This window comes from Rhinoraja longicauda, chromosome 38, assembly GCF_053455715.1.
Source record: "Rhinoraja longicauda isolate Sanriku21f chromosome 38, sRhiLon1.1, whole genome shotgun sequence".
Classification (NCBI taxonomy): domain Eukaryota; kingdom Metazoa; phylum Chordata; class Chondrichthyes; order Rajiformes; family Arhynchobatidae; genus Rhinoraja; species Rhinoraja longicauda.
In genome coordinates, this window is record NC_135990.1 from 6,949,529 (window position 1) to 6,961,545 (window position 12,017).

Here is a 12,017-nt window from a genome sequence, read left to right on the forward strand (position 1 = left end):
ACTAGCCTCCGGGGTGCGACCATGTTTGGGGACTTCTTCACCCACCTTTCGTGCAAATTGCGGTGGGAATCTGGAACGCGCTGCCTCCAGGTGTAGACCCAAGGAACTGCAGATCCTGGTTTTACAATCTGCTGGCGTAACTCAACGGGTCAGGCAGCATCTCCGGAAAGCATTGAATAGGTGACGTTTTGGGTCCGAGACTCTTCTTCAGTGTTTTGTGATGGGGAAGAGGGTGGTGGTGGGGGGGGGGAGGAGAAAGCTGGAGGAGAGGTGGGGGCAGGACAAAGCCTGGCGAGTGATAGGTGGATACGGGTGAAGGGGTGGGGCTGATTGATAGAAGATGGAACAAAGGCCTGAGATGAAAGGTGTCGAGTTCAGGAGAGAAGAGGTGCGAATTGTGAAGTCAGAGGAAGGAATAGAAACGTAGAAAATAGGTGCAGGAGGAGGCCATTTGGCCCTTCGAGCCAGTACCGCAATTCATTGTGATCTTGGCTGATCCACAATCAGTAACCCGTGCCTGCCTTCTCCCCATATCCCTTGATTCCGTTAGCCCCTAGAACTCTATCTAACTCTCTTTTAAATTCATCCAGTGAATTGGCCTCCACTGCCCTCTGTGGCAGAGAATTCCACAACTTCACAACTCTCTGGGTGAAAAAGTTTTTTGGTTTTTTTTCTCACCTCAGTTTTAAATGACTTCCCCTTTATTCTTAGACTGTGTGGCCCCTGTTTCTGGACTCCCCCAACATTGGGAACATTTTTCCTGCATGTAGCTTGTCCAGTCCTCTCAAGGACTGGTGGTGACAGGTGAGATGAATTCCTTGGTCATGGTTGACCAGATGGGCACATTGGCCTGAATACCCTTTTGACTCGTAAATTCTCTGATTTCGTCAGGAAACTGCCAGACTGGCACAGTTTAGAGATACAGCGCAGAAACAGGCCCTTCGGCCCACCGGGTCCGTGCCGACCAGAGTTCCCCGCATATTAACACTATCCTACACACACAGGGGACAATTTTTACATTTACCGAGCTAATTAACCTACAAACCTGTACGTCTTTGGAGTGTGGAAGGAAACCGAAGATCTCGGAGAAAACCCACGCAGGTCACGGGGAGAACGTACAAACTCCGTACAGACGGCGCCCGTAGTCGGGATCGAACCCGGGTCTCCGGCGCTGCATTCACTGTTCGCCAACTCTACCGCTGCTCCCCTTATTACAACTCCATCTTGAGCAAACAGGATGTTTGGCTGCAAGTCATGCTTTGATAGATCTTTATAGATGTATAGATAGTTAGATGTAGCTCTTAGGGCTAACGGAATCAAGGGATATGGGGAGAAACCAGGAACGGTGTACTGATTTTCAGCCATGATGCTATTGAATGGTTCGATGGGCCGAATGGCCTACTCTTGCAACAGTTTTCTATGTTTGGGTCGTCCTTCATGGCTTTGAGTAGAGAATGGTTTTCTTCTCTGCCCAAGCCTCACGGATAAAGTGCAATGTGGTCAGCAGTATCTTTGTGTTTCACGTTTCATCAGACAGCAGTTGTAGCCTTTATCCCTTTATCCCACTTCTTCCTTCCTTCCTTCCTACCCCACCTTCAGTGTCAAGCCGACGAATACTACATGGACTACTTGAGAGTCTTGTTGAAGAAAAGGCCATCCAAGAACAGGTTTGGGAACAACCTTTCAAGTTATCTGCACCATCATGGAAACAGAGTTTAATCATTCTTCAGAGTTGATGTAACTCATTCCAAGAGCTCACTGCACTGTTTTTCCTTCTGATCTTCCTCTACAGTGCCTGCACTGACCGGTCGTGCATCTCGTCCAAAGTTAGGACTTTATTGAGATCCTACATCTACGTACCGATGAAAGGTAAAAGCCTGGAACTCAAACTGGTCTCTTTCCAACTCGACGGTGGGGCAAGAAACTGCAGATGCTGGGATCTTGAGCATAATTTTTACCAGGCCGATTAACCTACAAACTCGTGCGTCTTTGGGGTGTGGGAGGAATCCAGAGAAAACCCACGCGGGTCACGGGGAGAACGTACAAACTCCCCATACAGACAGCACCCGTAGTCAGGATCGGACCCAGGTCTCTGGCCCTGTGAGGCAGCAGCTCTACTAACACTGTGCCACCCTATTCCTTGACCATTTGGAAGTTCTGACTTTTTAAAGAAATGTCTTGGCTGAAATCTTGCGTCTGAGCTCTTTCCACCCTCTCCCCCCCCCATTTTGAGTTGCAGTTCCCTGTCTGGATAACAGCAAAACAATTTTCTGAAGCTGTGATATCTTCTAGTTCAAAGTTACTGCCTGTTGCCTTTTCTATGTTATAGACAATAGGTGCAGGAGTAGGCCATTCGGCCCTTTGAGCCAGCACCACCATTCAATGTGATCATGGCTGATCATTCTCAATCAGTACCCCGTTCCTGCCTTCTCCCCATACCCCCTGACTCCACTATCCTTAAGAGCTCTATCTAGCTCTCTCTTGAATGCATTCAGAGAATTGGCCTCCACTGCCTTCTGAGGCAGAGAATTCCACAGATTCACAACTCACTGACTGAAAAAGTTTTTCCTCATCTCAGTTCTAAATGGCCTACCCCTTATTCTCAAGGGGCCACAGTTTAAGAATAAGGGGTAGGCCATTTAGAACTGAGATGAGAAAAAGCTTTTTCAGTCAGAGAGTTGTGAATCTGTGGAATTCTCTGCTTCAGAAGGCAGTGGAGGCCAATTCTCTGAATGCATTCAAGAGAGAGCTAGATAGAGCTCTTAAGGATAGCGGAGTCAGGGGGTATGGGGAGAAGGCGGGAACGGGGTACTGATTGAGAATGATCAGCCATGATCACATTGAATGGCGGTGCTGGCTTGAAGGGCCGAATGGCCTCCTCCTGCACCTATTGTCTATTGTCTATAACATAGAAAATGTTGAAATATGGAATTGCTTGCATTGCAAAGAATAGCTGCAGGGTCCATAGTATAAATGCTTCATTATTATCGAGAGCTGGGAGTTCCTTTGGTGAAGAAGGTTGAATATTTCTTCTGGAAAAGGTACCATTTTTCTTTAATCAATTTCTTCTTTTTCTTTTTAATGCAGGTTTCAGAATTCCACCAAAATTAACCGTGTCTCTGACAGTGGCTCTGGTTGCCATCTACCAGGTAAGTTATAGTCACTCAAGCCTAGGTCTAGACTCTGCATCACCTGAATCTTCCACACGTTAGTACACCAGTTTGGCCACAGTGTCTTTGTTGCAAGCAGAGGCACGGACAGGGTAGACAGTCAGAGGCTTTATCCCGGGTTGGAAATGTCAAACGCTGGAAGGCACGGCGTTAAGCTTAGTGGGGCAAAGTTTAACGGAGACGTGGGAAGCAAGTCTTTATACACAGAGGGTGGTGGGTGCCTGGAACACTGCCTGGGGTATGGCATTTAGGAGGCTTTTGGATGGGCACTTGGATGTGCATGGAATAGAGGGATGGGGATTAAGTGCAAGAGTTGGTCTTGGCATCATGTTTGGTACAGACATTGTGGGCCAAAGGGCCTATCCCTGCACTGTTCCATGTTACAGCAATAGAGCCAGTCCCATTAACTTGAATTGTTTGTATTAGACAATAGACAATAGGTGCAGGAGGAGGCCATTCGGCCCTTGGAGCCAGCACCACCATTCAATGTGATCATGGCTGATCATTTCTCAATCAGTACCCCGTTCCTGCCTTCTCCCCATACCCCCTGACTCTGCTATCCTTAAGAGCTCTATCTAGCTCTCTCTTGAATGCATTCAGAGAATTGGCCTCCACTGCCTTTCTGAGGCAGAGAATTCCACAGATTCACAACTCTCTGACTGAAAAAGTTTTTCCTCATCTCAGTTCTAAATGGCCTACCCCTTATTCTTAAACTGTGACCCCTGGTTCTGGACTCCCCCAACATTGGGAACATGTTTCCTGTCTCTAACGCGTCCAACCCCTTTAATAATCTTATTGCGTTTCGATAAGATCCCCTCTCATCCTTCTAAATTAGCAGTCTATGTGCACGCACATGTGCCTTGTCAAATGAGATGATACGTCAAGACCTCAGGTGTGGGTTAGTACATGCCTTTCAGTTAACATTGGCAATCTAATTATCTGATTTATCGTTCCTTTCGTTCTCGCCAGTTGACATTTTTCTTTGTTTCCAACATCGCTGCAATAATCAAGACGTTAGTGGGGCCACTGCATTCAGTTTTGGTCATCCTCCTTTGATTGGAATCCATTCAGCTGGGACGAGTGTCAAGAAGATATGCAAGGATGTTGCCAGGACTTGAGGGTCTGAGCTTCAGGGAGAGGTTGGCCAGGCCAGGACTTTATCCCCTGGGACGCTGGGGGAATCTTGCAGAGATGTATAAAACCACGTGGGGAATGGATGGGATAAATGCACAGTCTTTTACCCAGAGTAGGGGAATCAAAAACCAGAAGACATAGGCTTGAGGTGAGAGGGGCAAGATTTAAAAGAAGCAACCTTTTTTCACTCAGAGGGTGGTGGGTATATGGTTTTAAGGTGAAAGACTAAGGTAGAGATGGTTCTAATGCTTGCATTAGCAACTATCAACAGACTTGGGAGTTTTTGGCATCAACAATTAACAAACTTAGATAGAGCCAAAGATTGATACAGCGTGGAAACAAGCCCTTCGGCCCGATTCGCCCACACCGGCCAACAATGTCCCAGCTACCCTAGTCCCACTTGCCTAAGCTTGGTCCATAACCCTCCAAACCTGTCCTATCCATGTACCTATTCACAAAATGCTGGAGTAACTCAGCAGGTCAGGCAGCATCTCGGGAGAGAAGGAATGGGTGACGTTTCGGGTCGAGACCCTTCAGACTGAAGAAGGGTCTCGACCCGAAACGTCACCCATTCCTTCTCTCCCGAGATGCTGCCTGACCTGCTGAGTTACTCCAGCATTTTGTGAATAAATACCTTCGCTTTGTACCAAGCATCTGCAGTTATCTTCTTATACTATCCAGGTACCTGTCCAACTGTTTCTTCAACGATGGGATAGTCCCAGCCTCAACTACCTCCTCTGGCAGCTCGTTCCATACACCCGCCACTCTCTGTGTGGAAAATGTTACCCCTCGGATTCCTATTAAATCTTTTCCCCTTCACTTTGAACTTATGTCCTCTGGTCCTCGATTCCCCTCCTCAGGGTAAAAGACTCTGTGCATCTACCCGATCTATTCTTCGACAAACTTGATGTCGACAATGGTGTATTATTCATATCATATCATATCATATATCTACAGCCGGAAACAGGCCTTTTCGGCCCTCCAAGTCCGTGCCGCCCAGTGATCCCCGTACATTAACACTATCCTACACCCACTAGGGACAATTTTTACATTTACCCAGCCAATTAACCTACATACCTGTACGTCTTTGGAGTGTGGGAGGAAACCGAAGATCTCGGAGAAAACCCACGCAGGTCACGGGGAGAACGTACAAACTCCTTACAGTGCAGCACCCGTAGTCAGGATCGAACCTGTGTCTCCGGCGCTGCATTCGCTGTAAAGCAGCAACTCTACCGCTGCGCTACCGTGCCGCCTGTTCGCCTTTTCACAGTAGCTCTTGCTCTCTTTCCCCTCCGGCAGGTTGCCCTTGTGCTCATAGTTGACGTGGTCCCGACCCTACAGAAGATGCGCGCTGGGGTACGCGAAGAGTTCTCCTACGTACTGGAGGGCTTTGGGATCGTCCTGTCGGATAAGAGGGCTGAAGTGATCCAAATTGTCAAATATTACTTCTGGATCGTGGAAGGTAGCAGCTGGACAACTACTTTGTTTTGTACGGTTTTGAAATGGGGAGACTATCACCCCTTAGCGTTTTTATTCACAACTGGCGTAACTCAGCAGGTCAGGCAGCATCTCAGGAGAGAAGGAATGGGTGACGTTTCGGGTTGACCCAAAACGTCACCCATTCCTTCTCTCCTGAGATGCTGCCTGACCTGCTGAGTTACTCCAGCATTTTGTGAATAAATACCTTTGATTTGCACCAGCATCTGCAGTTATTGTCTTATACCCCTTAGCGTTTAATCAGGTGGACAGTCGGACTGGTCAGAGAACTAGGATGGGGGAGGAGTTGGGGAGAGGGGGGGAGGAAAGCAAGGGTCACTTGAAGGTTGGAGAAGTCAATGTTCATACCGCTGGGCTGTAAGCTGCCCAAGCGGAATATGAGGTGCTGTTCCTCCAATTTGCGCTGGGCCTCACTCTGACAATGGAGGAGGCCCAGGACTGAAAGGTCAGTGCGGGAGTGGGAGGGGGAGTTAAAATGTTTGGCAACCGGGAGATCGGGTAGGTTTAGGTGGACTGAGCGGAGGTGTTCAGCGAAACGATCACCCGAGCTTGCGTTTCATCTCGCCGATATACCGGAGTCCACACCTGATACAGTAGATGAGGTTATATTTTAATTTTAATCCTGACTAAATGTTATCTTTAAGTTTTGCCACCTTCCCCTAGCTAACAATGATCGATTCTACATTTTCCGTGATCTACGTCCCCTTTGACGTCTTGCTGTCACACCTTGCCCTTCCATATCTTGTGTCTCCCTCTCTCCTGACTCTCAGTCTGAAGAAGGGTCTCGACCCGAAACGTCACCCATTCCTTCTCTCCAGAGATGCTGCCTGACCCGCTGAGTTACTCCAGCATTTTGTGTCTGTGTTAACTGACTCGTACAAAATACATTTTTGATCTCTTGTTGTCTGGATGAAACATAGAAACATAGAAAATAGGTGCAGGAGTAGGCCATTCGGCCCTTCGAGCCTGTACGCACCGCCATTCTATATGATCATGGCTGATCATCCAACTCAGTATCCTGTACCTGCCTTCTCTCCATACCCCCTGATCCCTTTAGCCACAAGGGCCACATCTAACTCCCTCTTAAATACAGCCAATGAACTGGCCTCAACTCCCTTCTGTGGCAGAGAATTCCGCAGATTCACCACTCTCTGTGTGAAAAAAACCTTTATCATCTCGGTCCTTAAAGACTTCCCCCTTATCCTTAAACTGTGACCCCTTGTTCTGGACTTCCCCAACATCGGGAACAATCTTTCTGCATCTAGCCTCTCCAACCCCTTAAGAATTTTGTAAGTTTCTATAAGATCCCCCCTCAATCTTCTAAATTCCAGCGAGTACAAGCCGATGAAGGGGTTTCGGTTATAATGGGAGGTTGGGAAAACTGTGATCGTTTTCCCTGGAATACCAATGGTGGAGGGGAGACCTGGGTAGGTATATAAAACGATGAGAGACATAGATAGGGTAGACAGTCCAAACCTTTCTCCCCAGGGTGGAAATGATAATGACTGCAGGACATAGCTTAAGGTGAGAAGGGCACATTTTAATGGAGATTTGTGGGGTAAGCTTTTGAGAGGGTGGTAGGTGCCAGGGTTAGTGGTACATACGTAGACAATAGGTGCAGGAGTAGGCCAACCGGCCCTTCAAGCCAGCACCACCATTCAATCTGATCATCCACAATCAGTACCCCGTTCCTGCCTTCTCTCCATACCCCTAGATTCCGCTAGCCCTAAGAGCTCTATCCAACTGCATTTTGAAAGCATCCAGTGAATTGGCCTTCACTGCCTTCTGAGGCAGAGAATTCCACAAATTCACAACTCTCTGTGTGAAAAAGGTTTTCCTCCTCTCAGTTCCAAATGGCCTCCCCTTATTCTTAGACTGTGGCCCCCCGGTTCTGGACTTCCCCCAACATCGGGAACATGTTTCCTGCCTCTAACATGTCCAATCCCTTAATAATTTAGTATAAGAAAATAACTGCAGATGCTGGTACAAATTGAAGGTATTTATTCACAAAATGCTGGAGTAACTCAGCAGGTCAGGCAGCATCTCGGGAGAGAAGGAATGGGTGACGTTTCGGGTCGAGACCCTTCTTCAGACCCTCAATAATTTTATGTGTTTCTACAAGATCCCATCTCGTCCTTGTAAATTCCAGTGAATACAAGCCCAGTCGCTCCATTCTTTCTTCATATATCAGTCCCGCCATCCCGGGAATTAACCTTGTGAACCTACGCTGCACTCCCTCAATAGCAAGAATGGTGGAGGCAGATATAATAATGTGGTTTAAGAGGCTTTTGGATCAGCATATGGGGAATGCAGAGATACATATCATGTGTAGGCAGATGAGATTGTTTTACTTTATCATCATGGGTGGCACAGACTGTGGGTTGAAGGACTTGTTCTGTGGCTGTCCTGTTTAGTTTAGTTTGGAGATACAGTGGAGAAACATTGGAGATACAGTGGAGACCAAATCCGCACCGACCAAGCAATCCCTGCACACTAACATTACCTTACACATTCTCGGGACAATTTTACATTATACCATCCAATTAACCTACAAACCTGTACGTCTTTGGAGTGTGGGAGGAAACCGAAGATCTCAGAGAAAACATAGAAACATAGAAAATAGGTGCAGGAGTAGGCCATTCGGCCCTTCGAGCCTGCACCGCCATTCAATATGATCATGGCTCATCATCCAGCTCAGTAACCTGTACCTGCCTTCTCTCCATACCCCCTGATCCCTTTAGCAAAAAGGGCCACATCTAACTCCCTCTTAAATATAGCCAATGAACTGGCCTCAACTACCTTCTGTGGCAGAGAATTCCACAGACTCACCACTCTCTGTGTGAAGAAATGTTTTCTCATCTCGGTCCTAAAAGACTTCCCCCTTATCCTTAAGCTGTGACCCCTGGTTCTGGACTCCCCCAACATCGGGAACAATCTTCCTGCATCTAGCCTCTCCAATCCCTTAAGAATTTTATATGTTTCTATAAGATCCCCCCTCAGTCTTCTAAATTCCAGCGAGTACAAGCCCAGTCTATCCAGTCTTTCCTCATATGTAAGTCCCGCCATCCCAGGGATCAATCTGGTGAACCTTCTCTGTACTCCCTCTAAGGCAAGAACGTCTTTCCTCAGGTTAGGAGACCAAAACTGCACACAATACTCCAGGTGCGGTCTCACCAAGGCCCTGTACAACTGCAGCAGGTCACGGGGAGAACGTACAAACTCCGTTCAGACAGGGATCGAAGCCGGGTCTCGGGCGCTGTGAGACGATAGTTCTACCGTTGCGCCACCCCGGTTCTGTGATTTTTTCAGCATAATATCAGTGATGAACGATCGCTCTGTTCATTTTTCTTCCTACAGTCTGTTACATCTCAGCAATCACCACCTCCTGCTGTTTCACCCTCTCCATGTTAATGAGGTCAATGGTTTTGCACAGGTAACCTTTTAAAAAAATATTTGCAGCCAGTGAACAGTGAATTGTTTGTTTAATATCATAAACATTAAGTATATATTCCACAAAATTACTAAATACTAATTTTCACAACCTTGTATTCCTGTGACTAGCTAGTGGTGACACAGGGATTTTTGCCACCACTTGGGACTAATTCCTAAATTCACTAAATGGGAAAAATTATCCATTGGCTTGGCCTCCACAGCTTTCTGTGGCAATGAATTCCACAGATTCACCGCCCTCTGACGAAAGAAATTCCTTCTCATCTCCTTCCTAAAGCCTTCATTCTGACCCTATGACCTCCAGTCCTAGATTCGGCCACTAGTGGAAACATTCTCTCCACATCCATTCTATATAACAGTATAACAGTATAACAGAGCTTTATTTGTCATTCGGTACCGAGGTACCGAACAAAACTACATAGCAGTCATACAAAAAAAGACCACAAGACACACGACCCCAACACAAACGTCCATCACAGTGACTCCAAACACCCCCTCACTGTGATGGAGGCAACAAAACTTCCACTCTCTTCCCCACGCCCACGGACAGACAGCTCGTCCCCGACCGACCCGCACAGTCCCCGCAAGGGGATGGAAGTCCCCGCGGCCGAGTCGCACCGGGTGCTGAAACGTCTCGCGGCCGAGCCGGGCGATGGAAGGCCCCGCGACCGAGCCGTGCGCAGCTAAGTCCCGTGGCCGAGCCGTGCCGGGCGATGTTAAGTCCCGCGGCTGAGCCGCACCAGCGATGAAAAGTCCCGCGGCTAAGCCTTTCACTATTCTGTACGTTTCAATGAGGTCCCCCCTCATTCTTCTAAAGCCCAGTGCCGTCAAACACTCAACATAGGTTAACCCCAATCATTCCCGAGATCGTTCTAGTAAACCTCCTTTGGATCCTCTCCATGGCCAGAACGTCCTTCCTCAGATATGGTGCCAAAAATTGATCAAAATTCCCCCCCTCCCCCCCCACCTTAATCTATAGGCTCCACTGAATGTCACTCGATATCAGAGCGTGCGATTCCTTGCCTGCATCGACACTCCAACTTTAACATCAAGGAGCCCGCAGTCTCGGGTTGGAACCGAGGTCGGGAAGCTCCAAGCTGCATGGGGTCCGACCACCCCCGACCGGGGGTAGATCGCCCAGCGGGGGAGCTGAGATTCCCCCAAACCCCCCCCCCCATGATGCAGGAGCTTGATCGCCACTGGCGAGGAAGGCTCGCCGCCGGCTACGGGAGTCGAGACCGTCCCGTCAACGGATGGTCAGAGGCCCCCGACCGCTGGAGGACAAAGAAGGGAGAGATTAACCATTGTTTCGCCTTCCATCACAGTGAGGAACATGGAGGAGTCACTGTGGTGGATGGTCATGTTGAAATGTATTCTGTGTGTCCTGTTGCCTTTTTATTGGTATGACTGTGCGGCAAATGAAGTTCTTCGTATGTTGGCTAATAGAGTACGATTGTGGTATTTGTGTTCACGTTTAATCACTATCTTCCTCTGTTAATAGAGAGAATCTCCTGGCCCTCTACAGAGGAGACACGGGCAAAGTCTTCACCGTCCAGAGGCGTATCAGACCCTCTCAGTCTGCCATTGTCGGTTGGATGAGCTTCACCGGCTACCAAGTTGCCCACGTCTGTTTGGGTAACCAGTGTTGGGTTGTTTTAAAAGCTTACCAATCGTTGTACAATTATCGCTTTTTCCCGTTGGTAAACTAATCTGGGAGAAATCCAAGTGTGAATCCAGGTTAGATGTCGCTCGGTAAGTGACATCTAACTCTAGGTCGAGTAAGTTGGGAAATTCCATATGTTCCTTCGTAATTTGGGGAAGGACGTCCTTGCTATTGAGGCAGTGCGGCGTAGGTTCACCAGGTTAATCCCCGGGATGGCGGGACTGTCGTATGAGGAAAGTTTGGGAAGACTGGGCTTGTATTCACTGGAGTTTAGAAGGATGAGAGAGGATCTTAGTCAATAGTCAATTTATTTGTCACATACACATAAATGCGCAGTGAAATGAAAGATTACCCACAGTCCAACAATAAGACCAATAAAAATAAGCAATAACACACACAATCATAAACCAACGCCAAACAAAAAGAAACTTACAGAAACGAATAAAATTATAAAAGGACTGGACAAGCTAGATGCAGGAAAAATGTTCCCAATGTTGGGGGAGTCCAGAATCAGGGGCCACACAGTCTAAGAATAAAGGGAAGGCCATTTTTAAAATTGAGATGAGAAAAAAACTTTTTCACCCAGAGAGTTGTGAATTTGTGGAATTCTCTGCCACAGAGGGCAGTGGAGGCCATTTCACTGGATGGATTTAAACGAGAGTTAGATAGAGCTCTGGGGACTAGTGGAATCAAGGGATATGGGGAGAAGGCAGGCATGGGTTACTGATTGTGGATGATCAGCCATGATCACAATGAATGGCGGTGCTGGCTCGAAGGGCTGAATGCCCTCCTCCTGCACCTGTTTTCTATGTTTCTATGAACTTCCCCTCCACATCCCCTTAGAACTGAGATGAGGAAGAACTTTTTCTTAGAACTGAGATGAGGAAGAACTTTTTCAGTCAGAGAGTTGTGAATCTGTGGAATTCTCTGCCTCAGAAGGCAGTGGAGGCCAATTCTCTGAATGCATTCAAGAGAGAGCTAGATAGAGCTCTTAAGGATAGCGGAGTCAGGGGGTATGGGGAGAAGGCAGGAACGGGGTACTGACTGAGAATGATCAGCCATGATCACATTGAATGGCGGTGCTGGCTCAAAGGGCCAAATGG

At 47.8% G+C, this 12,017-nt stretch overlaps 1 protein-coding gene across 2 annotated transcripts in view; it reads left to right on the plus strand.

Moving 5' to 3' along the window:
• The window catches only part of stra6 (signaling receptor and transporter of retinol STRA6), a 50,542-nt gene that overhangs the window by 26,797 nt on the left and 11,728 nt on the right, over positions 1 to 12,017 (plus strand). For both annotated transcript variants that reach the window (XM_078429941.1, XM_078429940.1), the window contains 6 exons: positions 1,600 to 1,667; positions 1,793 to 1,869; positions 3,088 to 3,149; positions 5,604 to 5,766; positions 9,159 to 9,234; positions 10,753 to 10,886. In XM_078429941.1, coding sequence (XP_078286067.1) covers positions 1,600 to 1,667; positions 1,793 to 1,869; positions 3,088 to 3,149; positions 5,604 to 5,766; positions 9,159 to 9,234; positions 10,753 to 10,886 — 580 coding nt within the window. The remainder of the gene's footprint in view (positions 1 to 1,599; positions 1,668 to 1,792; positions 1,870 to 3,087; positions 3,150 to 5,603; positions 5,767 to 9,158; positions 9,235 to 10,752; positions 10,887 to 12,017) is intronic.